The 26,253-nt window shown below is 43.4% G+C and overlaps 4 protein-coding genes across 6 annotated transcripts in view; 1 reads left to right on the top strand and 3 right to left on the bottom strand.

The window, feature by feature from the left end:
* Nucleotides 1-26: 26 nt before the first annotated feature.
* Nucleotides 27-1,777, top strand: LOC120454235 (hatching enzyme 1.2). Its single transcript, XM_039639337.2, has 2 exons — nt 27-1,364; nt 1,429-1,777. Exons 1-2 carry the CDS (start codon nt 543-545, stop codon nt 1,669-1,671), a joined length of 1,065 nt encoding a protein of 354 aa, XP_039495271.1. The 5' UTR covers nt 27-542; the 3' UTR covers nt 1,672-1,777.
* A 52-nt stretch (nt 1,778-1,829) lies between these two features.
* On the bottom strand, nt 1,830-3,814 carry LOC120454233. Its single transcript, XM_039639336.2, has one exon. It carries the CDS (start codon nt 3,647-3,649, stop codon nt 1,997-1,999), a length of 1,653 nt encoding a protein of 550 aa, XP_039495270.1. The 5' UTR covers nt 3,650-3,814; the 3' UTR covers nt 1,830-1,996.
* Nucleotides 3,815-4,060: 246 nt separating this feature from the next.
* On the bottom strand, nt 4,061-5,975 carry LOC120451532 (glutamate dehydrogenase, mitochondrial). The gene is made up of 4 exons (XM_039635310.2): nt 5,495-5,975; nt 4,844-5,436; nt 4,380-4,787; nt 4,061-4,319 (listed from the first exon to the last, which is right to left on the bottom strand). The coding sequence occupies exons 1-4, from the start codon at nt 5,874-5,876 to the stop codon at nt 4,095-4,097; spliced, it is 1,608 nt and encodes a 535-aa protein (XP_039491244.1). The 5' UTR covers nt 5,877-5,975; the 3' UTR covers nt 4,061-4,094.
* A 46-nt stretch (nt 5,976-6,021) lies between these two features.
* Nucleotides 6,022-26,253, bottom strand: part of LOC120451531 (ETS-like protein pointed) — a 58,533-nt gene continuing 38,301 nt past the window's right edge. Inside the window, exons 1-4 of one of the 3 annotated variants that reach the window (XM_039635308.2) lie at nt 9,927-11,512; nt 7,522-8,519; nt 7,297-7,454; nt 6,022-7,230 (exon numbers count right to left, since the gene is read on the bottom strand). In XM_039635308.2, coding sequence (XP_039491242.1) covers nt 7,167-7,230; nt 7,297-7,454; nt 7,522-8,519; nt 9,927-10,611 — 1,905 coding nt within the window. In that variant the 5' untranslated portion in view covers nt 10,612-11,512 and the 3' untranslated portion in view covers nt 6,022-7,166. Of the gene's footprint in view, nt 7,231-7,296; nt 7,455-7,521; nt 8,520-9,926; nt 11,513-26,253 lie in introns of those variants that run through there. The other 2 variants (XM_039635307.2, XM_039635306.2) reach the window with 2 other exon arrangements.

The following is a 26,253-nucleotide window of genomic DNA, read 5'->3' on the forward strand; positions in this document are numbered from 1 at the left end:
GTTTCCTAGATTCAAATTATACAAGTGTTTCGCGTGTCTTTCCACTCCAAATAGCCGGCAAATTATTCCGGAATATCTTTGCCCAGAAGGCGGTATAAATCCATAAAGAGAAGAGGTCGCCGCGATAGTGCTTATCGGTTATCGCTGTGGGGGCGACAAATTACGTATAGAGTCGTTAAACTTTGGATATGCAAACAAACTACTGATACACTTTATGGCAATAGCGAAGCAGACACAGGTCCCATATGTATAACCGCTTAACGAGAGTGCTGGCCAAATATTTACCAGGCCATAAAGCGTGTGACAAACCAAGAAGCCAGCGATGACGATTGCAGCTCCGTTGAAGGTTTCCTCGTGGAAAACATGTTTATGCATATGAAAGCCACCGCCACCGGCGAACTTTGATAACGCGTTGGCGGCGAGATTATGCTGGAAAATATATAAAAATCCCGACCTGGCCACAACTCAGCACAGTTCCATTCCAGCCATTCACTCAAGAGGCAATTCAATCACTCAAACAAAAGCGGTTTTTAAAAGCAACAATGAATCACAAAGTATTTCTGGTCCTAGCTTTGGCTCTATCGGCCTGCCAAGCGCTGCCCTATGTATCCTACGATGATGTGGATGATACGGAGGTCATCGAGCTGCCTGGAAATGGAGTCGAGGAGGCACCACCCACTCTGGGCAAGGACATCATCGATTTGACACCATTGGGCACGGCGCTCTTTGGCAAACCGGATGAGCAGTTGACGGCGAATCGTGTGAGCAACTTCAGTGCCGATGCAGATGAGATGAATCCTGAGGAGCTGGGCAGCTACCTGGAGGGTGACATGCTGGTGCCGCAAACGGATCTGATCATGAAGAACGGCCTGCCCACTCAGTCCTCCCGCTGGCCAAATGGTGTGGTGCCCTATGAAATTCGAGGTAACTTCAATGCCAGGGATATGGCCACAATCGAGAATGCCATTGCTGAGTACCATCGGCGGACGTGCATTCGGTTTGTGAAGCGCAGCTCGGAGAGGGATTACATCTCCATACGCGGCGACAACTCCGGCTGCTGGTCCTCCGTGGGTCGAGTGGGTGGCAAGCAGGAGGTGAATCTACAGTCTCCCGGCTGTCTCAGCCGTCCAGGCACCGCCATGCACGAGCTGATGCACGCCCTTGGCTTCCTTCACGAACAGAATCGCATGGAGCGCGATGGCTACGTGGCCATCCAGTACAACAATGTCCAGTCGTCGGCGATGAACAACTTCGAAAAGGCCGCTCGCACGGAGGCCTTTGGGGTGCCCTACGATTATGGCAGCGTGATGCACTATTCCAAGAACGCCTTCTCCATCAACGGACAACCCACCATTCTGGCCATGGTGAGTACAAGGGTACCAAAGACTACGGGATCCAACTTAACTCTCCTTATTTCTGCATCCGCAGCAAGCCAACGGCGCCGAGAAAATGGGCCAGAGGAATGGTTTCTCTGACTTCGATATCCAGAAGCTGAATCGCATGTACGATTGTGGAACTGCCCACGCTGCTCCAGTTGCCCCGGCATTACCCGCTCCTGGTGCTGCTCCTGGCGCCGCTGCTGGCAGTGGCAATCCCATCGTCGATAGCTTCCTTGGCGGCCTGATCAGCGGCTTGGGCTTGGGCGATGAGAAGAAGGAGGCCAGTTCCTAGATAGAACTAATCCGTAGAATCTACTAGCTCGTAACATCACCAACGCTCGAAAGTATTTAACGCATTCCACATACCAAAAAACTAGCCCCATTGAATCTGTAGCTAATATGTTTAGTTGTTTATTATAAAGATAATAGCATGAATTGAAAAAAACGGACTTTAATTGTATGCTGAAGGTAAACTTGGAAATTTATTGTAATTGTAACCGAAACACGAGGATCGCACGATTCTAAAGTATAGATATCCAAACGCAAAATGTTGCACATATGCATATTTGAAACCGAAACAAAAGAGGGGCATGTGATTTGAAGTATGTATTCCAGAACTACATGTTGCGCTTGGCGGCCAGGAGACGGGATCGTGGTAGACGACACTGGCTGATGCTGTGCAGGCGATACTGCATCTCCGGCTGCGTGACCTTCTCGTACAGCTTCTTCTTGGCCTCGGTGACCGTGTGGACGAGCACACCATCGCCGCCCTCATCCATGTTGAAGGCTTCGCCCTCGGCGCACTCGGGACACTGCTGGGTGAGCACAATGTCATTGAGATCGGTGGGCAGCTCGCAAATCTTCTCGATCTGCTTGACCACATAGTCGAAGCGACCCTCCTCTTGGCGCTCCATCACATACACACTGGCCGTCAGCTCCTGGACCCGGGTTTCGAGCAGCTTTAGGAATCGATTGACATTGACCAGATTGACATGGGAGTGGTCACCTAGAAGCTTGGTCAGCGGACTGGCATCGATGGAACACATATCGCAAACGGTCTCCACGCCCTGCAATAGATTCTCCAGCCGGGCATCGTTGTTCTCCCGGGCCTTGAGCAGCTCCATGTTGGATTCCTGTTTGGTGCGCACCTTGTTCTCCAGGCTGGAGATCTGATCCAGTTGGTCCTGCAGCGTGTTGGTGTTATCCTTCTTCAGGTTCACTATATCCTCAAACAGTCGATTCACCGAGTTATTTAGCATAGTTATGTGGTAGCTCATTTCGTTGGCATAGTTGAAGAACGAGTAATAGAGACTCTCCTGCTGCTGAAACTTATCGATCACCTCGTCCATATTGTTGGAGTCCGTGTACTGGAGGATCTTCTGCAGCACCGAGTTGTAGAGATTGATCTTTTTGTTGTGCACCCGTCGGAATTCATCCCTTCGCTTGTACTCCTTGGGCTGCAAATCGGCCAATTCGCGGGGCTTGGACTTGCAGTTCAGGAATGCGGTGTTGTCACCATCGGCGGCCACCTTTCGCATAATACCCTGCATCTCCACACGCCTCATATCGCGCTCCTTGGCCTCCCGTTTGGCCAACAGATCTATTTTCTCGTACACCTCAATGCAGCCATCAAAGGTATTCAGAGCGTACTCGATCAGATCGATGAGATACTTTTTCTCGCTGTTCAGCTTCTGCACCATCTTGGTGTACGAATCATTAAAGAAGGTACGGTGGTTCAGGATGCGGATGAGCTGCTCCCGCAGATCAGCATTGGCTGCCGTGAAACCGCACTCCTGACGCACTCCCACCTCCAGGGAGTTCTCCAGAATGGTCATCCGTTTCCGGGCCCGCATCACATAGGCCTGATGTTGCTGGTCCGGAATGGTTAAACGATTCAGGTTATATATTTGCTTGGACATGCGACTTATCTCCTTCTCCATGTTGGAAATAGACGTCTTCAGCGAGTTGATGTCCTGCGACAGGTTCTCCTGGCACTCGACATGGCAGCGAATCAGCTCCAGCCAGCGATTGTTCTGTTTTTTGTGTGTTGTGCCACTGGCCACCCAGATCTGGGCACGCAGATCGTTCTTCTCCTCACCCAGCTGGTCGATGGCCGTCTCAAAGCTGGCCTCGATGATGGTCTCCTTGCGGGTCTTGAGTTTGCTGGACAGGATCTTCTTGTACTCGCGCTGGCGCTTGCCCAGTTCCTTGTGCTTCAGCAGGTAGCCTTCCAGAAAGGCAACCTTGTCGAACTTCTTAATTTCCTCCATGGCGGATGCTTCCCTTAATCAGGGACCCAAAACTGAGGTACACTATATATATGTATATAAGTGGGGATTTTAGTAAAGCAAATTAAGCAGTTTATTCGTGTTTGTATGTTAGCTTTCGCAGAGTGTTTATAAAGTTTCAGTATGTTTGGGTAATCAAAACTTTAAATAAGATATGAATGGTATGTCAAGGCGTATGTGGCGTAAAATATTTTAGATTTATGCCTCTTCAGTTTGAAATATAAATTTTTAAGTTTTTAAAAAGCTATACAACAAGCCTATTAAAGTCCTAATTTTGTTGCCAGTGCCGATTTTCAGATTAATACATATTTTCTATGTTAGCAAATAGTAAATATTTTATTTAAATATTATATAAACTCTCAAATATTAAAATTACTATGTAAGCAATTAAAAACTGTGAATTTCATATGTACTTCAGTAAAAATCACTACTGTTGAGAAATGCCGGAACTTTCCATAGCCTGGAAAATTTTGAAGGAGGACCAAACGTAAGCGGCCCTCCGCAAATCGTTACACAGTTCAAACTTGTGAGCCATCTCCTTGATGCCACGTGCCGCAGATTCCATGACGGTTTGAAGAGCTGAATCCACTATATCCGCCTCGGTGGTGCATTGTTGTATCCTTTTCAGTTTCTTATTGGGGCATATGGGCGGCTGAAGGGTATAAGTTAGGGTTTTTAAATCAATAATACTTAATGGTTAAGATGAACGTACGAATTCATTATCGGGGCATTTCTGCATGGACTCGTTGATGGAGTTCATCAGTTCGATAATTAGCTCGGATGTGGATTTGGAATTCATTTTGCCATAGGACACGTGGTTAATGTTTTTAAGGTACTCAAAGTAGGATACGGTTACACCGCCAGCATTGCAATAGAGATCGGGAACTAGGAGCACTCCCTTATCCAACAGGATCTTTTCGCCAGATGGTGTTGTTGGTCCGTTGGCGCCCTCGAGAATCAGCTTGGCCTTTATGTCCTTGGCATTGTCGGTGGTTATCACCTTCTGGGTGGCGCAGGGCATAAGGATGTCGGCTTCGGCGATCAGCAAGTCCTCCTTGGACTCCTCAGCCTTCGGATATCCTTTAATAGTCTTCTTTTCCTCCGTGTATTCGAAAAGGTCCTAGAAAAGAATGCGTTTTTTTTTTTCATTACTTTTGCAATGGATTGGTTACTTACATTAATATCAATGCCGTCCTTATTGTAGAGAGACACATCAAACTCCTTGATGCCGATGACCTTGGCGCCCGCCTCGTGCACATATTTGGCAGCAAAGGAGCCCACATTGCCAAAGCCCTGCACTATGACCGTCTTGTCCTTCCATCCCGTCTTCCACTTGATCAGATCCATCCACTCCTTATCCTTGAGGAAGAGATCGCCCGCCTTCCAAACGCCTCTGCCCGTGGCCGAATGGCGACCATTGATGCCGCCATTGTGAATGGGCTTCCCGGTGACAATAGCCGACGAGTTGATGTCCTTGTAGCCAAAGGTCTTCTGGTACTGATCCACAATCCAGCTCATCTCACGCGGCCCAGTGTTCACATCGGGTGCGGGTACATCGATGCCGGGACCAATCATATTACGCTTGAGCAGCTCCATCGTGTAACGCCGTGTGATCGTCTGCAGCTCATCCACCGTATACTTCTTTGGGTCGATGCAAACTCCGCCCTTGGATCCACCATAAGGTACATTCACGCAGGCACACTTGAACGTCATAATGGCGGCCAGGGCCTTCACTTCACTTTCGTTCACGTCCAGAGCGTAGCGGATCCCTATAAGACCTCGGATGCTAAAGAATTCGCGTATGGATGCGATGGACCACACACTTACCGCCCTTGAGAGGCAATCGATGGCGTACATGATGTGAACGATAACCGCTGATGATTTCGTAGGTGCCGTTCTTGCGCACAATGGGAAAATTAACCTCCACGGAGGTGGAAACACTACCGAGCAGATTCAGGATGGCGGTGACACGAGCCTGACGCTCCTCCGGCTTCATATGCGGATACTTCTCCATTTCCTTGAGCAATGCCGGTTCCATGGTCTGGGCGGCCTTGTGGTAATAGTACAGCACCATTTCCGAGAACTCCGGGTCCTTGTCCGTTTCGACCTTTTTCAGTTTCTCGGGCACCTGGTGTGCGTAACGTTGTAATACTTGCCTGGACATAAGGGGATAAACCCCTTTTAGAAGCCGTTCCGCATAACGAAGCATTGTGCAAAAATTATTTTTTGTACATAAACTAATCACATGGAGGTATTAATTCGAATTTGGATGAAAAACTTATGAGATGATACTTGATGATTTTCGATTACTTTGATATATTTCCCAGAGAGAACTACGTTTGCTGTTGTATTTTCATATTGGTTTTCTTTTATTGTTGGTTTTATCTTAGCAATGTTAATGATAGCTTTAATATTACGATGTACGCTTGTATAAATACAATATTTTAAAATTGCTCTACAAATGTATGTGTATCTATGTAATCAATATAACGTTATGTTTATGGTTGTAATACGTGGCTATGCATCTACGAGCTAAACTTAAGTAGTTAATAGCTATACACACACATACTAGGTAATAAACACTTCTTGAACTGTCTGAATTAACGCACTAGGGAAACACTATGGATCCTACGTATCTAGGAATAGCCTATAAGTATACAGATAGCAGACGATAACAATGTTTCATCATATACACGAAGCATGATAAACTGTTGTGCCGATTTACGTTTAAAACTTTTGGGATCGCACGGAAGCGCACAGAAGTACAGAGAAAAAAAATAGAGGGGCTCGTGAAGTGGAAAACTTAGTTGTACCAGTAGCACAGATTACACATTACAGGTTAGACATACACATAAATACTAGAGACCTACTTATATGCCATACACATCGTCATCGCTATATATACATGCATGATTTTGAAATGTTTCTGGGGTGCCCCGTGCGGGTAAAATGATTATGTAAGTATAACAAAATGTTGCGCTCTAATATCACTTTTGGGACACATGCTTTATGGCCTCTATAAACGTTCGATCCTTTGCAGCTGACATCATCTACATACAGACTATGTGAGAACGAAGAAACATCATCGCATTGCACACAGAATTTCAAATTTAATTCGGTTTATCTTCAACTGGTTCTCTTGCTATAGATCGGCTTACAACTAAATCTGATGTATTTTAAATTAATTTCAAATTAATTTAAAAGTCTAATTTTTACACGGTATAATTACAAGCAAATCGGTTTGACAGGTTGGTGGGTGGGGGGTTTTTCTTTTTGTGTGGGGAGTTAGGACTTTTTGGAGGGGGGACTTGGGTTGGCCAACACTTTAATCTCGTTGCAAGATCGCAGATCGGGGGTCGCTGCTTAAAAGCTAACATCACGCTTGGTAAACAATAACGCTCGAAAGTATTTTGCGGTTGGTTGAGTACAATCCGTGGCTGGGAGCACAGTTCTCCTGGAACTGTTCCCCTTTTTAGGCAGCTTCTCCGCTGCTCCGCTGCTAATCCACATCTTTTTTCTCAATCTTAAGATCATACTTGGCCACCAGCTCCTCGGGTGTGTGTCTATATATAAAAATATATGTTATTAATAAGAGTTTTGGGTTTAATTCTCTTCTGTCGACTACTTACCCAACTAGATTCTGGAGATCACAGACAAAGCGGTAGACATATCGTTTGCCAGCCGTCTTGTGGATGATGTTTTTGTCGTAATAGTAGCGCAGTCCGCGACTCAGCTTCTCGTAGTTCATCTTGGGTTTGTTTTTACGTATGCCCCAACGACGAGCCACCTGATTGAAAAAGATAAGTGTAAGTTAGGCAATCAAATGTATGTAGTTATATTACGAATGGACTTACCTCATCGGGATCGGTTAGCTTGAACTCCCAGCCATCGCCGGTCCACGAGATAAAGCTCTGGCACGTCTTGTCCAGCAGCAACTCCAGCAGGAATTGCCACAGTTGAATGGGACCCGAACCCGTGAAGCACGGCACACCGCCCTGCGTCGTATAGCCGCCCAGCAGGCCCTTATCCAGGCCCAAGGTGCTCATATACGCTGCCGGATGCTGGTGGGCATGTGCTGCTCCCCACTGATCCATGGCCGTGGGCTGGGGACCCATCGACTGAAAGGGTTGGGCATCATAGGGCGTAAATTCCGGCGGATAAGCATCGTGGAATCGACTCCTGCCGCCGTAAGTGCCATAGAACTCCGAGCTGCTGTCCATGTAACCGTTGCTGTTCCCGGTGCTTCCACCGCTGGCTCCACCACTGCCATTTCCCCCGCTCGATTGCTGACTCTGGTGATCCTGCGCCGAGATCGTGCTGTGATAATCACTTTCATCACCACCGCCGCCGCCCGAACTCCTACCGCCGGTTGGCCCACTGCCACTGCCACCACCATAGGCGGCCAGGTGGGCGGGCAAACCGTAACTACTGAGATCCGTGGGATCGTTCTGGCTATTACTGCCGCCATAGCCGCCAAGATTACCATTCTGGGTGCCGGGCTCCTCTTTGAGGTGATGTTGGAAGATCGCCGCCGCCGCCATGGTGGCCATGTAGTTAATATTGTTATTGTTATTATTGTTGTTATTGCTGCCCGCATTCGCATTGTTGCTGCCACCGCTGTTGTTGTTGTTGTTGCTGCTGCTGTTTGTGTTGTTGCTGCTGGTGGTGGTGTTGTTGTTGTTGTTTTCGTTGTTGCTCTGCTGGACAGCGGGCGGTAACATGGAGTTATTATTGTTGTTGTTGTTGTTGCTGCTGGCGCTGCCGCTGCCATTGACAGTGGGCTGCTGCGATTGCTGCTGCTGCGGGGGCGGGCTGCTGTTGATGCGGTCGTGTGTGTTGCTGGTGTTGTAGCCTGCAAGCGATACGAAATAAGAGATGGTAATTGGATTAGACATTGTTATGGATATGGATATGGATATGGGTACGGGTATGAGTATAATCAGTGGCCGTCAATCCACTTACGACATGTAATAAGTATTTAGAAAATCAAAGCAGTTCAGTTGGAAGACCCATATTTACATTTTAAGTAAACTCAGTAAAGGATCCAATTCATTTTAGTTTATTTACTCATATGAAAATCGAAATTCGAAGAACTTTTCAATAATATTACTTGGAATTGATAACTATAATAATTCTATAATATTCTCTTTTTTTTATATCAGGGAAGACCGAGTTATACATTGAGATATAAGATATAATAGTTTATATGAAAGTCTTAGAAAGCAACAAATTTATCGTGGGAAATAAGCGGCGTCAAAATCGCTAGATACATTTTTCACACGCCAAAACACATTGATTGCAGATTGTTCGCAATTTCAATTAAATGGTCTTCATAGAAATGGGGCGTCTCTCAATCGAGCGAAAGACTTCGAAAACCAATCAAAATCACAGCGCACACACACACAAGCACAGACCACAGCGCACACAGATACCCACGCACACAGATACAACAACCGCGATCTAATGGTGTGCACGCTACATTAATTGCGAATACAGCGAAATTTAACACATTTCGATGTACACGCGTACACACTCGTGTATCTGTGGGATACACGAAAACCTGTTGGCCCATACACACATACACACGCGCAGCCCTCTAGCCGTCCCACTCGCACACAGCAAAGAAATAAAAAAGCTTTCACAGCGCTTCGTTTCGATTCCCATTCGCTCGCAGATACAGCGATACAGCAATACAGCGATACAGCGACACAAAGATACAGATACAGCCCCCCGTTGGCTGGCCAAAGAGTTGGCAGCGCCTCTTTAGGTGCCGCCTCCAGAGAGCGCAAGAGCATCCGTATCTGGCAGATACATCTGAGGCCGGCCACAGGGGCATCTTCTAGCGCTCAACAAGCCACTTATCACCCAGCTCAATCTGATGCACGCAGCGAAATGCGGATAGATACATTTGATACATTTGAAGAAACTAGTGATTTTAAGGCTATAACAATGTTAGATGCCTATCTTTATAGATATAACTCAATTTTGAATTATTTTTCTGCAGTAAAAACTAAGCATAGAAAATGTTGTATATCATTATTTACTAGTACCAAGTTTTTTCGCTGCGTGTATGTCCCAGTCCCTCCCCTTAGCCACCCCGACTTGTTGCGTGTCAAACACTTAAAAACAAATTACGAATTTAATTATGCCACCGCAACGCGTCTTCTTCTGCTTTGCTGCCTTTTCACACCCCAGCAGCAATCGTAATTAAAAGCACCGTTTTTGATGTCGGTAAATATTTGCTGACCTGTATCTGTACCTGAACTAAAGAAGTTGACATCCGAGTCCGTGTAGTAGGCATTCGCATCGCCCACAAAGGGCGCCATATCATTGAAGTAACCCAGTCCCAGCGATGCAGCCGTGGAGCTGCTCAACGCCCCAACCAGATTGTTCGCAGTCGCGCTCCCTGCAGTGGCGAATCCCTGCGAGGAGGCACTCGACGTGGAGCCACTCGAACTGGAGCCGGATGAGGTGGTGGTGGTGCTGCCCGTACTGCCGCCGGATAAACGATGATGGGGCAGCTGGGCAGCCGATGATCCGTATCCGTGTTGCTGCTGCTGCTGCTGGTGGCTATGTTGCTGCTGTTGCAGGAGTAGAGATTGCTGCTGTTGCTGTTGCTGCTGCTGCTGCTGCTGCATCGTGTGATGGCTGTGCAGTCCTGGCTGCTGCGTCAACTGGTGATGCGGATGGCTGTGATGGCTGTGGTGATGATGATGATGATGATGCTGTGCCAGGTGGTAGCTGGGATAGTTCTCATAGCTTTGCAGTACCATGTTGTAGTTGGGCGCCGTGTGGCAATTGTTATTATTGTTGCTACTGCTGGTTGTGTTGGTGGTGAAGTGACTCTGATTGAGATGCTCCTGGAGCTGCTGCTCCTTATCGCTGTCCAAGGCGTTGGCGGCACTGATTATGCTGGCATTCACTAAAAACGCAGAGGGCGGCATTTCTTCGCTTCAAAATGATCGGTACTCAAAAACGGAAACTCCACCTCGCTGGTCAAAGTGCACGTCATTGACTCTGGAACTGTAGGCAAATCTGCGGGATCAGCTCTCAATTGATTCGAATGGTTTCGAATGGATTGTCCCCTTATGCTGGTGGTACTTGCAGTTGTATTAAAATTGATTTCACTTCACTTTCGATGTTCGGGGGGGTTTTTATTTTAGTTTTTGCACTGTCAGTTTGTGTCCAGAACCCAGAGAATAATTTTTGGTCGTTTTGTGTGGTTTATGAATTTGGTTTTTCTTTCTTTTTTGGATGCGGGTCCACCTAATCAATTGGATGGCCCGCTGGACAATTGATAAGTTTTAAGTATGAGGGTGTGATATTACCAAAATCCCTGCTTAATTTGCGTGTTTTTTTTTAATCAGTATGTGTGTATTTACGATTGCACTTGTTCAGATATACATATGTATATGTATATATATATAAACTCAAATATATATTTGCGGTATTTCAAGTTCACACACCGTCGCGAATTCTTAGCACTTTTGCGAATTAATGGCAATTAATTGTGAGCACTTCACGATCGTCGCTCTGGCACGGGCGATAAATTAATGCGCATATCGTAACTATATGTACATTGTTTTCATGCCGCGCTTACAATCAGTATGTTTGCTGTTGTTTTTGCCGTTCCTTAAAATCACATTTATTTCGTTTCGTTTTGTTTTATCGTGTGTATTGTGTTATTATGTATTTTGCGCGCAATTTATGCCGATAAAAAAAGGAATGTGCCGTACGTCGGGATCGAGTTAAGATCACTAGAGAGTATGGTATGGTACTCTATATAGAGATGGTGGGTTTACTATATACACAATGAGCATGCGACGTCAGCTCCGCCACCTTCGACATCCGTTCAAGAACTGAAGTTGCTCTGAAGTTGCACTCGGGTTGTTGGCTGTTCGTTCGACCAGCTCGGCATTCGCTCTCTCTTTCTGGCCGCGCCACCTCTCGCTCGCACGCGTGCGGCCGTGTGTGGGAGAGAACGCTTCGTGTGTGCGCTTCGGCTCGACGACTTCGCCTCGCATTCCGAGATACCGAGATACAGATACGAATGTGCCAATGGCAAATAATAATAATCGAGTCGAGTTGAGAATACTTTCACAGGGTGTTTCTCACACGCTCTCGCTCAATCAGCCATCCATCGACTGCTCTCTTAGTTAGTGGCAGTGACTAAAAACAAAAGCCACAGCGACTTAAATTAAATGGCCCGCCGCTGCGCGTTTAAGGCAAACGTTTGCTTAAAGAGTTTCGTAGTTCTACTTGTTGAATTGGAACCTTAAATGCAGCTCAGTTTATCGCAATATTTTAATCATATCAGCTTTTGAGAAAAGCTTTAACACAAAAAGTATTCCATTTAAACACTGTTTCACAACAACTGTTTCAAATGTTTTTCCGCAAGATTAAAACTATTAAATATTATCATTTTCTTAATCGTTTGTTTCTGTGAAAGGTTTCCAAGAACTACTTGTTGAATTGGAACCTTAAACGTAGCGTCGTTTATCAAAATATTTCAATATGTTTTATATTAGCTAGATAGCATTTTTAAGAAAAGCAACTCTAGATATAATTACTAATAAATACCCGTTTCAAAATGTTTTGGATAAAATTCTTCTCTGTATCAAATATTTGTTTTTTTCTTGAGAATTTCAGCCCTTATCAAATTAAATTAGCTTTTTTAACGAAATATTCTTGGTTCAAGATGTGTTTTTCCGCAGCAGTACTTTGGATAGTCGAAATAGGGGTTTTTTGTTGGAATCATTAACAACGCCAACTCGCAAGAGCCGTCAAAATGGCCCTCAGCAAATCAGAAGACAGCGAGCAACGACGAACGGAATAAAAAGATACAAAAGTATCTCGGCCCACTGGTCAGTTGGCTGGGCTCTTGGCGATCATTACCATGATGATCGAGTGGGCAGCACATCATCATCAGCAAGCTCCACACAGCAAATGTATCTCACAGATACTCGCATAATGAGCCAAAGTGGGATTGGCTGCCGCCTCTCACAAACACATTCGCTCGATGAGATCATGCCAAAAACAAAAAAAATTTAAAACGAAAAACAGAAGAAAAAAAAAACAGAGCAGCAAGAAATTAAAAAAAATTAGTTAACTATTCCAAACCGAAGGCGTACGTGTCTTCGACGTGGGCCCCACTTTCAGATACACATATGTATTATATAAATCATTTTTTGTTTTTGGCTAATGAACAGCAAACGAATAAGAAAAAATGGTGGCCATAGCTCTGGAAACGTGTTTTGGGGCATTTTTTTCCGCTGTCCGTTAGCCAATGACAATTTGCTTTGGATTTTCGGGCTAAATACGAGTACGAAACGTGAAATCCAGAATGACACGTTTCCACTTGGAAAAAAGAAAGATAGATCCCCATGGCTGTGTGGATAATAATATTGAACGCCATAAAGAAGCCATAGGTGAGGTGGATTTTTCGCTTATCAGGCTTTGGGGGCAGCTGCTCTTATCGGCGGGGGAATCGCTTGTTGATTCTCAGCCCACTGATAGCCATTGCAATGGCCTCAAGTGGTCGTCTTTTCTTGGAAAACTCCAATGCACCTCGAGCTGATAAAGCACAAAAGTTATGCGCTGGGGGTTATTACACGAAACAAAGTTGCCAATTTAACGGCATACATAATAAATACGCATAAGGAAGCCCCCAAAAACCAAACAGCTGTTGACCATCTTTGGTGTTGGCCACAAAAGGATGGCTTCTTTCTGTTTTTTTTTTGGCCACTTAAGAATTCATGCAGCACAATCATATTTATAATGTAAAATATATTTAAAAAAAAATGTTTTTTTCGTTAGCTTCTTGTTTTTTTCCACTTTGATTTGCTGCGCAAAGTGCTGGAGAACAATAGAGAGACACAGAAAAAAAAAAACACAAGCGGAAATACAAAAAACGCAGTGAAAGAAGCAGAGCTACCGCCAAGGGTGCGAGGGAGAGGGGCTGCTGCCGAGAGCGAGATAGATGATGCGCCTCGCTTACGACCATTTCCGGTTGAAGCACGTGCGCATATTTTGAAGAGGAGCGAGCGTAACCATCGAACCCCAGTCCCAGCTCCAGCCACTCCTCCCATTGCGCCTCCTCCTCCCCGGGCTGCACATAACCCGATGAAAAGCCACCACCAAAGCAGAAAACCAATCACAATCTCATAAAACCGGCGACACTTCTCCACCAAAAAGGGATAAAGAAAACAAAACAAAACAAGCCGAGTCTTCCTCTCTTCACCTTCGTCTTGAGGGGAGTAAATTGTAGATCCTACTTGCCGAAAACGCACACGTTCGCAGCCAAGGGTTAACATAATAATTATCATTGTCTTGAATTAATGCACACGCAGAAAAATCAGATCAAACTAATATGCATAACTAAATTTATTCAACTTGAAAGTATACCAGACTAACAAAGAAGCGTCAAAGTGAAAGCTAAATAGGCACAACAACAGCTTCTTAATAATTAGAAATTATGAATATTCCTAATAAATAGATCTGTTATCTATTATCTTCTTAATTAGAAATTATGAATATTTCTTATAAATATTTTCGAGCACTAGAATGACACCTTTTCTTGCTGTGCACCAAATAATAAGATGGTGTGTGCCAAAACCAAAAAAAAGTAAAGGAGCAAAATGGAATAAGCATACTTTCATACTTTCAGTTGAATTTCAATTAAAACTCGTTTTGCTCGCACAAAAGGCTTACACACTTAATGCAATAAGGATCTCGGGGAGGAGGAGTTGCAGGAAGCGCCTACGGGCAGAACAAAGACCACCGAATCTAGGGATTCCTTCGGATTCTGTTCGGCCTGCCAACAGCTGTCGCCTGACACTCGAGATCAGCGGCCATTCAATTGATATCAAATTGGAGTAGGATGATCCCTGCCTGCCATCGAGATCTCGCTTACCCAATTGCACGTGTGCAAATTGCACTCTCAACGATCTGAGTTCCCTGTTCCTTGAGCCCTGTGCTCTGTTCCCTGTTCCTTGAGCCCTGTGCTCTGTGATCTGTGCTCTGTGCTTTGTACCATATAGCTGCAAGCACTTCCGGCCCCATCCCGCTAATGTAAATCGGATGTCAATGCATTGCGCGTGAGGCATATCAATTAAAAGACGAGGCGCTCGAAAGAGCGAGTGAGTGAGAGAGTGAATGAGTGAGTGAGAGGCGAAATGCCAGAGAGAACCTGTTAGAAGACAAGCCGCATAAATAAATAAACTGTTAGGCTGCAAAACGGAAGGAAATCGTAAACACAAGCCAGTAGTTGTTGCTGCAATTGCTGTTGCTGCTGCTGCTGCTGCTGATGTTTTGACACGCATACTATCATAATTACAGCTCCCAGTAATGCCCATTTCCCCCCCTCCTACAAAAGCAACGCCCCCTTGGAGCTACTATGCCACCATCCAGCCCACCACCTTGCCCACCTGTTCTGTTCTGAAGCTGATGCTTCCGTGCAGCGGCCAAGAATAATATCAATTTTCTATGTAAACTCACCCCACACCCCACCCCACACATCTTTCGACTGCAATTTCAGGTTGGGAAGAATACCTGCATTTTGACAACAAAATAAACACTGATCTCAGCAGCAACAGCAGCGCTATAGCAGCTATCTAGCTACCTCTGATTGTTGGGAGCCGTAAACAACACACACTAAATACAAACAACAATAATCATAATAACGCTGGATTCATACGATCTTACGATCTTACGATCTTGAGATCCGCATGCGTTTCACAGCTCCTGGCTGAGAAGAGCGGAAATGAAACCAGATACTTTGATAGCAACATCGCAACGCATGTGCAGCTGGGCCACAAGATCTCTACTCAGTCGTACACACATGTACGTACATACATATATGAGTACTCCTATATGTATGTAATGGGTATGTACTTATCGATCTTGATTAAGCAAAACGCTGCCAAGTGCTCTTGATCTTGATTTAGTTTTCGATTGAGACTGCTGAAGTAGGATATGATCCTGCAGTTGCTAAATGCCGCGGATGTCATTGATCTGGGATCTAAACTGAACATATCGGATCTGAAGTGAACTGATCTGATCTGCACAGAGATCGATCAATGGAGCGTCTGAAAACTGAGAAGTTGGCTGACTTTTGTGCGCAAAATGAAACACTAACTGATGCTGCCTGGGAAATGAAGGAGGAAACCGGAGCTTCACGACAGGTGGATCAAGATTGTGGGTCAGGTTCTAAGATTTGGGAGCGCAAATTAGGCGATCATGCTGCTGAAAGATATTGCCAACAGATAGTACATTTTAAATGAAGATCTTGTCATCGGTCAATACTCAGGTAATATAGCAGATCAAGTGCACATTCTATCAAACCTTATCTGGTTTGAGTGATCGTGAGAAACTGATTTCTAATGTGACAGATGTGTATCTATTTAGTATGTTGATGCTGTCACTCGTTTAAGACATGCAAACTCTAAGGCTTAGATTAGTTTGTCTTAGTTGTGTACTATGAATACAAATCTGTTCAGGATCTTTAATATTCCAATCTATCATTAATTCATTGCCTGATCATGTTACCCTGACATCCAATCAATATATATTTTACATCATTAATATCAGTTCACCAAAACCGGAAATGATGCTGCTGCTGGCTATTTAGGTCATAAATCAGGCGTTCTTTGATTCAGGATCTTTGTTTGATGTGTGCTTCACATATGACGATAAACTATACAATAGTTGTTCAAAAATGTTGGCACATATATGTCTAGGTGTCCTAATTCTCCTCCACAAGATGATCGCTGAGGGGGATCACAGCTGTAATTAGATCTAAGATCAATAGCAACACTTTCCGTTAAACCGGAAATGATCATGTTGGCCATCAAGTGATCTTCAATCAGGACCTACAACCATCCAGGATCCTCTATCTGTGTGTGTGTGCGTGTGTGTGTTTCTTGAGTTTGTCAGATGTGCAGCCGAGGAAACAGTTGGCCAGAAGACAGAGAGTGACTCGCTAAATGGCTCATTTATGGCCATTTCCCACTGCGCGGCAACAACGCACCCGAAATGTGGCATGCGGTCACCTTCGACAACTACAAAAACTACAACAACGGCAACATCGGCAAGCGGTACGACAACAACAGCTAGTGTACCGCAAAGCACAAACGAATGAACCTGAACCTGAAACTGAATGTGAACCTCAATGTGAATGTGAATGTGCAAGCGAATGTGAGTGTGAGTGTGAGCCTTCCAGAGAGCTGCGGGGGTGTGGCAGTTGCAACTCAAGCGGCTGACTAAATGTCAGTGTATTCTGCACCTGTCCGACTATCGCCATGCCAACAAAAGCAACATCACATCAGGGCCAAGGGAGAAATGCTCATATAAACATATATGTATAGGGGGGAAAAAAACGTAATGAAAAAACTGCGTGCGTCGACAGAATTTTGGACAGCGACAACATGTGTTGCTGCTGTAGCGAGGGACAACTGTTGTGCACCGCTGACTGCGTTCGCTCTTTTTTTTCTCCACTTTTATACTGAACCAACAATAATCGGGCAGTTGCAATATAAGATTCTATATAGGAGGTAAAATTGTTGAAAAAAATAGGAAATATAAAGATCTTTGCATTTCACATTAAACATCCTTAATAAGTAGCAAGACTATGATTACTAATGCAAACTTTAAATGTTATTTAATTTAATTTTAGATTTATACACATTGAGTTAAAGATAAATATGGACTTGCACAGCTGTCGCACGTTCAGTTCATTAACCCATATACACATTTTTCTCGCCGTGTAGCTTTGCCCTGGTCAGATTGTGTGAGCCTACACACACAGTTGCAGCTATCGCCCACACAATAAGCGTGAGTGTGAGTGTGAGAAACTGCAGGCAGCCTGTGTTCCTCCTGCTCTCTTTCCATGATCCTGTCTCCTGCCCTTTTCCTGGTTCCTTCTTCCTTGTTCCTTATTCCACTTTCTGCCCCTACTCCTTCTCTTCCACTCTGTGTGTGTGTGTGTGTTTACTCCGGGAGAACAAGATGCAGTCAAGCGATATAGGGATATTAGAATGCCCGACATGCGGAGATCCCGGGGATCTATGGATCTCAAGATCGGAAGAGGGAATGGGAATGGGAATGGGAATCTACCTGCCGTGCCACTTTGGGCTTGCCTAATTTACTTGTGCCCTCCGCCTCGCCGCCGCATTGTTCTTGCAGTTTTCATTCATAAAATGTGAAATCTCTACCCTGGCGAGGCATTGAACTGCTCTTGGAAGGAGCAGAAGAAAGGAATCTCAAGGTGCATCGATACGGAACTAAAGGAAGTAAATTACCGGATGTTGTCTACTCATTTGCTTGTTGTTCTTTTCGCATTTTCCTCTGCCCTTTTATTTTTTTTTTTGTTTTTTTTTTGCTTTGATTCATCGAAATGTCCTGCGGGCAGTCCTTTGTGGGACGACCTTGCTGCTTGTTGCTCATTTTTCAGTTGAAACCGAAACCAAAGCGAACACAACGAGCTGTATAATGCAAGCCAATAAAACATTTTGCCAATCCTTGGGATACACCTTTTTGCTTTTCGGGGGAGGAGTGGGTATCGAATGGCATGATATCCTGGGCAGCCCTTTTAATTGCACACCACGTATGCAATGAGTTTTTAATTGCCATTCAACTGTTGTTGGGCCAACTCGGTAGTTGACGCTTTCCCACGCTACCACCAACTAACTTTATATAGTTTTGTACTTTTCGTTTTTTCATTTTTTTTTTACTCAATTTTCATTTTTGATTAATTGCACAACAAATGCAGGAGCGACGTTCCGGCTGATTGCGTTGCAATGTCTCGTTAAAGGACACGTACAACTTGTGAGGGTGGAGTGGAGCGTGGGAGAGCTGCGAGGGGTGGTGGCAATGTTTATTGCTTTATGGCCCATAACTTTTAAACGTTGCACTAATTATGAAACAAGTCGAGGCGATCATGGCGATAAGAGGCGGCAAATGTGTGGCAATTAACTTACTGAATGTGTCATGTATGTAAACTCCTAACCAAATTGCTCATCATCTTTTGAACATTAAAACTCGAATTGGCTTAGAACTTATAATAAAATATTAATTTTTTAATATTTATCTTATCTTTATTAATACCTGAGCTGTTTTTACACAAGCTTTTTAGCAACCAATCAAACAAAACTAAAGAAAAACACATTGTAAGCCGCTTTTGCCCCAACACTTTCATCTCTTATCTATGGGCGTTGAGTGGACAACTTTGGGGCATTACAGATACTTACAGATACTTACTAGGGACTAAGCAAATAGAGTAAAACCTCTCAGGTAAACAACTACAACAACAACAACAAGGGCTGACTGGTAAATATCAGCGAATGAAACAATGAGACAACAACGTGGACAGAAAAAATATAAACAAATCAGCTGCGCAAGCGTACAGATCAAACGCCGAAATGCCGAAAGGCCCAACAGCTCAGAAAAGCCAAAAACAACAACAACAAAAGCGGCTCGACACTTTTAAAATTGCAAGAAGATGAGGAGTGGAGAGAAGAGAAGAGGGGGGTGGTCTCGAAAATTAAAGCTAAAGCAAGCTGAAAATTCAAATTTATTTACACTTTGACGCATTTAAAACAAAGAGAGCGGGAGATACCCGCGCTGAAATACGACTAAAAAACAAAAAAAAAACCACAACAAGTCTGGAAAAAAACATAAAATAACGAAAAAAGAGAGAGAACAGCCAAATGTAGGCAAATAAATGACACAACAACAATGGCTATAACGATGTGAAAATTAAATGAAAATGAATAAAAGCCAGTGAGTGAGAGACAGAGAGAGAGAAGCCACTAAGCAGGGCAGCCAGGTCTCAAACTGATAAAGATCAGAAAATACAGAAAATAGTTAAAGCCAAAGCAGAAACATTAACGGAGACTGAGAAATGTTCAAGTTTTGCACAGAATTTACGAGTTCGCTTTTGAGCCCAACCAAATTGCATTAGCAGCTGGAGTGCAGGGGGGAGTGCGGTGCTGGAAATGAGGTGAAATGAGAATTTTCCCACGTTCCGACCTCGGAAACTCAGGTGTTCGAGTTGGACAAATGATTGCCACAAATGTGGGCAATCCACACGAACTACATGAACTGCACAACCAGCAGAACCAGAAGTCGCAGGACAACCAACTCGCAGGACACATTCACACACAGGTCCTGTGCACGGTGGTTGCATCCACTGATAGGCATCGCACCACCAGCACCACCACCAGCACCACTTGCACCCCCTGTCACCTGAGTGCAACATTAGCTGCTGCCCTCTGACGGAATTTCGCTCACCCTCTCCAAAAGAGAGTGCTCGCCCTTACACTGAAAACAATGATCTATACTAGTTACTAAAGTATCAGTATGAAACACTAAACATTAAAGGGCGTAAGCTTGTCTATTTATAGTTCTTGTTAGCTAGTAAATTGTGTATATTTTTTCAAAATAAATGAACCAAATGTTTCTCTCTATGCACGCACCCTTATCGCCCACATCCCTTTCCCGATTTGTTGCATTTCCCAACTACCAATTGCATTTCTATATAATTTTGTTATTTGTCTGCGCTGCGACAAGTGCTGTTTTTCTTTTTTTGTTGTTTTCCCTGTCAGTTCCCAAGGTTTTGGGTTAGTAGAGCTATGCTTTATTGAGGCACCATATAGAGGGTGGTTTTAGGACTACTATTTTGCCTGCCTGGGATTTATCTTGGTTTCGAGTATTTGTTTGTTGATTTAAGCATCATAATTTCGTGTCGCTTTGAGGTTTTTCAAGTGGCGACAGTTACAACCGGAAGTGAACAGGTTGGAAAAATGGTTTTCGGGAATTACAAGTGTTCACAAATATTCTGTTTTAAGAATGTAAGAAATGTAAGCTTAAATCAATGTGATATATTCATAGAATTAAGCCATGACTCATTCTTAAATCTTTTTTGCCTTTGGCGAATCTCTTTGCAGTTCTATGCCCATTGATTTTCTCATCAATCGCTCGTGATTCCCCCAACAATTCGAAAGGAGAAAACAAATTTTCAACACAATTCAATTAGCGCACACGCGGCCGCAAAAATCAAAAACCGAAATTGTTAATGAAAATTGCAAAATGACCCCCTGTTCGCCGCGCGCCAAAGTAAATAAACACGAATTGCACATCTTGCAGAGGAGAAAACGAACGAAAGAAAAGCTGATGGAAAATGGAAAATGGAAAAACGCCTCAAAACGGAAATATGCAAGGAAATTGCCAAGGCGCTGACAGCCGATTAATCGCGATGAGGTCGCTCTAAGACTCTAAGAAATCGTTGGGTAGATGGATGAATGAAAGGATGAGGTCAAAGGTTAGGCGGATATTTTCGAGCAAATGCAACGGAAATTGCGGCAACAACAAAATGTCCTCAAAATCCATAAAATAGGTAATAGACAGTGAAGGAAAAAACAGAGCAGCCGACACAGACTGAGACATAATTTCATCAGAGTTATTAATTTTTAGCGTTGAAATTTGCTTTAATAATATAATTAAGCGCGAGCGAGACAGGCGAAGGAGCGACAAGGCGGGCAGATAGAAAAAACGCAGCCTCACATCCGGTCAACACTTTGTCGCTCATGTAAACTCTTTTCAAAAGGCGAACGAAATAAATAATAATACAAAAAAAAGCAAAAAAAAAAGAGAGGTAAACCAAATTACAGATGGTGGTCTCTTGGAGGCCTGGAGTCGAGTCTTGCTGGCTTGGAGTCTTCAAGTCTTGGCAGATTGTCTGCAAATCCAAAACAAGTTACAGTTCATTCATTCGCCACTCATTCACCCATTCATTGATTCACTCGCTGGCTGGGCCATTCATTCAGTCGATAGCCCAACCGGCTTTTGCCTGGCTTTTTGGATTTCCTATACTTGTACGTATGTACATATGTAAACCCAACTCAACTTTGCTCCATTCATCCAACGGATGTTGGTTCAGCTCAGTTCTTTACATGGCACCCCTCTTTTCCCCTTTCGGCGGTCTGATAGACAAACAACAAGCTCCGAGATTTGATTTGATTTGATTTGATTTTATTTATTTGATTCGTTTGTACTCGTATGCCGTTTGCAGCGAGTTAATAATTATGAATTGGCGTTCGCTCGTTGGGCAAGTCGTTGGCACAGCCTCTAGATACAAAGATACTTTTGTATCTATGTGGCTATTTCTCCATTTTGTCGTTCGCTTTTTTGTTTGCCTAATTCTTAATGATGCATAAAGTGCTTTGCCTCGTCGCCGCTTTGCAAACAGAGTTTTGAAAGTTGATTGCAAATTAATTGCCCACACCCGCAGACCTCCGGCCTAAGTTTAAGAATTCTTAAATGTATTATTACCTTTTAATTATAGTTTTTTGTCGCGATTTATGATCTAATTTGCAAGCCATACCCATAGTAAAATAAAGTCAAATTAGTGATGCAATAAAAAATAGATAATTAGGCGCTTGAAAGCTAATTTGATTACTTTTTACACCTTTAAGAGACATAGTTCGTTATCTGTATCGATTTATCCAATAATTAGAGGTTACTTTAATGTCTATCTTTACCAGTTTACAAACTTGCTAAACATTTTGGGTTTATATATATTATTATGAATATACAGATACAGATTATCTAGCACAGATATACGCATTCTCACACGGTTCAAGCCCATAAGTCAGACCGCGTTTTATAGTTCAAGGTAGTGCGCCACCCCAAAGTGCACAGATGCATATATCATTCTATATGGAATGCATTTGCATCTGAAATCAAATGCAGTTTGTCTCTTTCAGTTGTACGTTTCGTTCGTTGCCTTTTCGGGCCTCCAAAACCAAATCCAAATCGAGCCTCTCTTTCACTCACTCCCCCATACTATTAGCGGCTTTTGCATTATACAAATTTAATGTTTAATTTTTTTCTCCCTCTACATACATACATATACACCGCTGTCGTTGCTGTTGTTCTTTTGAGCGTTCTTTGTTTTAAATGAACTCGACCGTAACGCTTTTCTATGGCGTAAATTTACATCTACGTACGTAACGAAATAAAATGGAAATACATCAGAGTCAGATACGAAAATAAAAAAAAAAATACAAAAAAAAACAGAAAAGAACAGAACTGAAACGTAAAAAATTAAAGTTCGAGGAGACGCCGACGTCGTCGACAGGCGGCAACAATGGTGTTGTTGTTGCTGTTGTTGTTGATGTGCCTGCAGCAACATCAGCAACAGTTCCAATCCGCGGATTCACTTCTCTGCCCTGGAATCCCATTTGAATTTCAGGTGAGGAGTGAGGGTGGGGGGCAGAAAAGGGGTTAAGTGCAGGCCGCATTAGAACCAATGTCGGTCGGTTGGCTGGCTGCGCGTCGGATTCAGCTGAATATGGTAATAAATTAAACGAAATCCGCGCAAGATAGATAAATGTATGCATACATAGGCTGCCCCACCGAATGATGTGGTGCGGTGGTGTGTGTTATGTAGTGTGTGGTGTGTAATGTGTGGTGTTATGCAAGCCACTCAGCGGACCAACCGCAGAATGCAACCAAAACGCACACAGAAGTAGAAACGAAGGTAAAGAATGCAGATACCAGGGAGTTTTGCAAGGGAAATTGGGAAAACGACCTTAGAGGTACTTAGGATCTTACTTGTACCTTAGAAAAGGCAAAAAAGTAATAATTTTATGAATAAAATGTCATATTTGTAAAAACACAACTCTACTACGATAACCTTTGAAATTAGCCTTTGATTTCGAAAGTCAGTTGTAATAATAATCTTTATTATATCTGCTTGAATTCATACAGATAGCAAATCAATATATCAATATGACATATAAAACTACGCTAAAAGCACACAACTGGGTATAAAAACGAGTGCGAAATAGCAGAAAACTGAAAACGTTGACTTGACTTTTCACAGCTCTCTGCGCTCTGGCACCCACGGAACCCCCAACCCGACCCCAAAAAAGCGGTTCCTAGATCATCATCACCACCAGCACCACCATCACCATCAGCACCACCACCACCACCACCACCAGTTTAACCATCAGCATACAACACTGTATTATAACTCCGCCATAAAGCCGAGCTCCAGTAGCAGTTGCTCTGAGCAGCGAAGCGCGCAGGCGCGTAGTCGTAGTCGTAGTCCAAAAACTCCCAACGGCGTCGACTATGTTAATTAGTGACAATGTGATTTCTGGCCCTCAAGGCGCTGCGCCCCCTCTCACTCTCCCACACCCCAGCCACGCCCCCTCCCACCTCAGCTGCCAACGGGGCGAATGATTAATTTGCTGGCACTGAAAGCGGACTTCAGGCTGAAGTGGGTTGCCTTAAATTCCGCTAAATGCTTTAATAATATGCTTCGTTTTTTTCTTCTTCTGGTTTTGGTTCTGGTTCTTCTTCGCCTGTGCATTTGCAAAACAATGGCGTTGAAATTAAAAATGAAATTCCACTTTATGACCTTAACAAATTTGCAATCAACATAATTCCCCATGTTATGACTCTTTAGGTTTTATGTTGCGTATCGAAACAGATTTCTTTAGCCCCAAAAAGCGTAGTGTAAGAACACATCCACTATAACTATTCTTCTAATTTTGTTGTTCTGCTCTGTTGAACCAACAATTTTGTGGGAGGTGAAAACTATCTTGCGTTAATGGCTGAATTTAGCGTAATTAATACCATGGAGCCGCAAATGAAGTCGATGTATGAAACAGCAAGCCGAGGTGATCATATTTCCCATTTGGCCTCACATTGTATGGTAATTGGCTTCGAATCACCGAGTTCTTCTTGGTAGGTTTTTAATTTCATATATGAAGTAAATTCCCGATAATTCTGTGGCCTTATGTATTCGCTTGTTTTTTAAGGTTCAGGCTACTGTATAATTATGAGTTTTCTAAATTCCGAGAAACATCGAAAATTGCTTCGTTTTGTGGGCTAATCTTTTATAATTTTCAAGCTAAACATATTATCATAAATGGGGTGAAGTAGTGGTTAAAAATTGCTACATTTTCGTATGCCTAAAATTGACTTTTTAATTTTTTTTAAGAAAATTAAAGAGGAAAGTGGTTGGCATAAAACAAGTAGAAATGTTCTATTTATAACCTCATTATCAGTATTCTTAGAAATAGAACTGCTCTATTAAAATTCTGCGATAAATTTGCCATCAAAACCACTGCCGAATGAAAGTGAAAATACCTGGCACGATGACTGTCTGCCACATGTCTGTCTTGGCGAGAACTGAAAGATTGTCATTCCATTGTCATTTTCAAAACCAACAAACTGTAACTAAACCTGACGTAGGGCTGGCTAGCTAGTGAGATGGAGAATTTACAAACTGTCACATGCGAGAACTCCAAAGACATGTGACTGGAGTGGAGTGGAGTAAAGTGGAGTGGATTGGATTGGACGCATGGAGGTGCTTTGTTCAGTCGGATGGATCTACAAGTCAAATGTGCATTAAATGTGTCATTCTGTGAGGCAACCGACAACAACAACAAGATCGGGGCATCCAAAGAGGTTGAAAACAGAAACAGTTCTATGGTCGGTTGATCGGTTGGTTGGTTGGTTGCCTGGGCTGAGGTTATATGGAGCTACGATATTGCGACGATGAAAATGATGATGATGAGAATGATGATGATGATGATAGCGATGATGAATCAACAGCCGGCAAGAGGCAACAATGGCAACTCTTCAAGCTTGGACAAACATTTCACGCATCAGGCATTTTATTATGTAGAAATAAAAAACACACAGAAAACAAAACAGCGGCATAAAAGCAAATACGAATACTAAAACTTCATGAATGGGCAAATCATAGAATAGGAACAGCCATACAGCCATATAGCTTGGTGATTTTCGCAAATCTAAATTTAGTGGAACAATGGACTGCCGACTGAAAATGGATTTTCACCGCAGAGCTCCCAGAGGTAAATAAACTTGATTTCTCTCCACTTCGACTTGGGTTTCATTAAGGGTTCGCGTTCCACAGCCTAATGACATCATACGAGTGTAAAACCAAAAACAAAATAAATCAAATTTGAACAGATTCATATATACATATACGAACTGTGTTTTCAGAGGAGGAGGCGCAGAACAATGAAATAAAGGAGACGCTGGAAAAATAAAAAATAAAAAAAAAACAACCAAAAAAGGCAGCGGCAATTTTGCGTGCAAATATCTAAGATACACTAGCCTAGATACGCTCTCAACCAAAACATCGAAAGACCCTGGTCATGATGGGGTCTATAGTCTATAGTCCGTCGAACAATCAGCCAGCCAGCCAGCTGACATATGTATCTGTGCACTATTGTATCTGCGATGTGCGCAAAGATTTTTAACCCGCTGACTAAGCGTTAGATACTGCAAATTGATCGAATGCGTATGAAAATAATTGCCAGGGAACATTATTCGCTAAAGTAAAACGTAACATACTTTCCATATGAATAGATGAATATATATAGAGGGTTCTGCATAAATTCCGGCTGTGTTAAAGTGCAACACCGTAAATCATTCAACTACACCACATTCAACTCCCCTCCGTCGTGAACGTGAATATCTTGAAGCGATGATGAAACTTTGAAACATTTTCAGCCTTTTTGCGCTTCGTTGATTTCGCTTGTAGGTGT

The sequence above is a fragment of the Drosophila santomea genome, chromosome 3R (genome assembly GCF_016746245.2).
Source record: "Drosophila santomea strain STO CAGO 1482 chromosome 3R, Prin_Dsan_1.1, whole genome shotgun sequence".
Classification (NCBI taxonomy): domain Eukaryota; kingdom Metazoa; phylum Arthropoda; class Insecta; order Diptera; family Drosophilidae; genus Drosophila; species Drosophila santomea.

Coding starts and splice junctions, on each gene's coding strand:
- LOC120454233 (XM_039639336.2), bottom strand. CDS start 3,649: ATGGAGGAAATTAAGAAGTTCGACAAGGTTGCCTTTCTGGAAGGCTAC.
- LOC120454235 (XM_039639337.2), top strand. CDS start 543: ATGAATCACAAAGTATTTCTGGTCCTAGCTTTGGCTCTATCGGCCTGC. Junction 1,365..1,428: donor AACCCACCATTCTGGCCATG/GTGAGTACAAGG, acceptor CTGCATCCGCAG/CAAGCCAACGGCGCCGAGAA.
- LOC120451532 (XM_039635310.2), bottom strand. CDS start 5,876: ATGCTTCGTTATGCGGAACGGCTTCTAAAAGGGGTTTATCCCCTTATG. Junction 5,437..5,494: donor TCGATTGCCTCTCAAGGGCG/GTAAGTGTGTGG, acceptor GAGGTCTTATAG/GGATCCGCTACGCTCTGGAC. Junction 4,320..4,379: donor AATGCCCCGATAATGAATTC/GTACGTTCATCT, acceptor TATACCCTTCAG/CCGCCCATATGCCCCAATAA.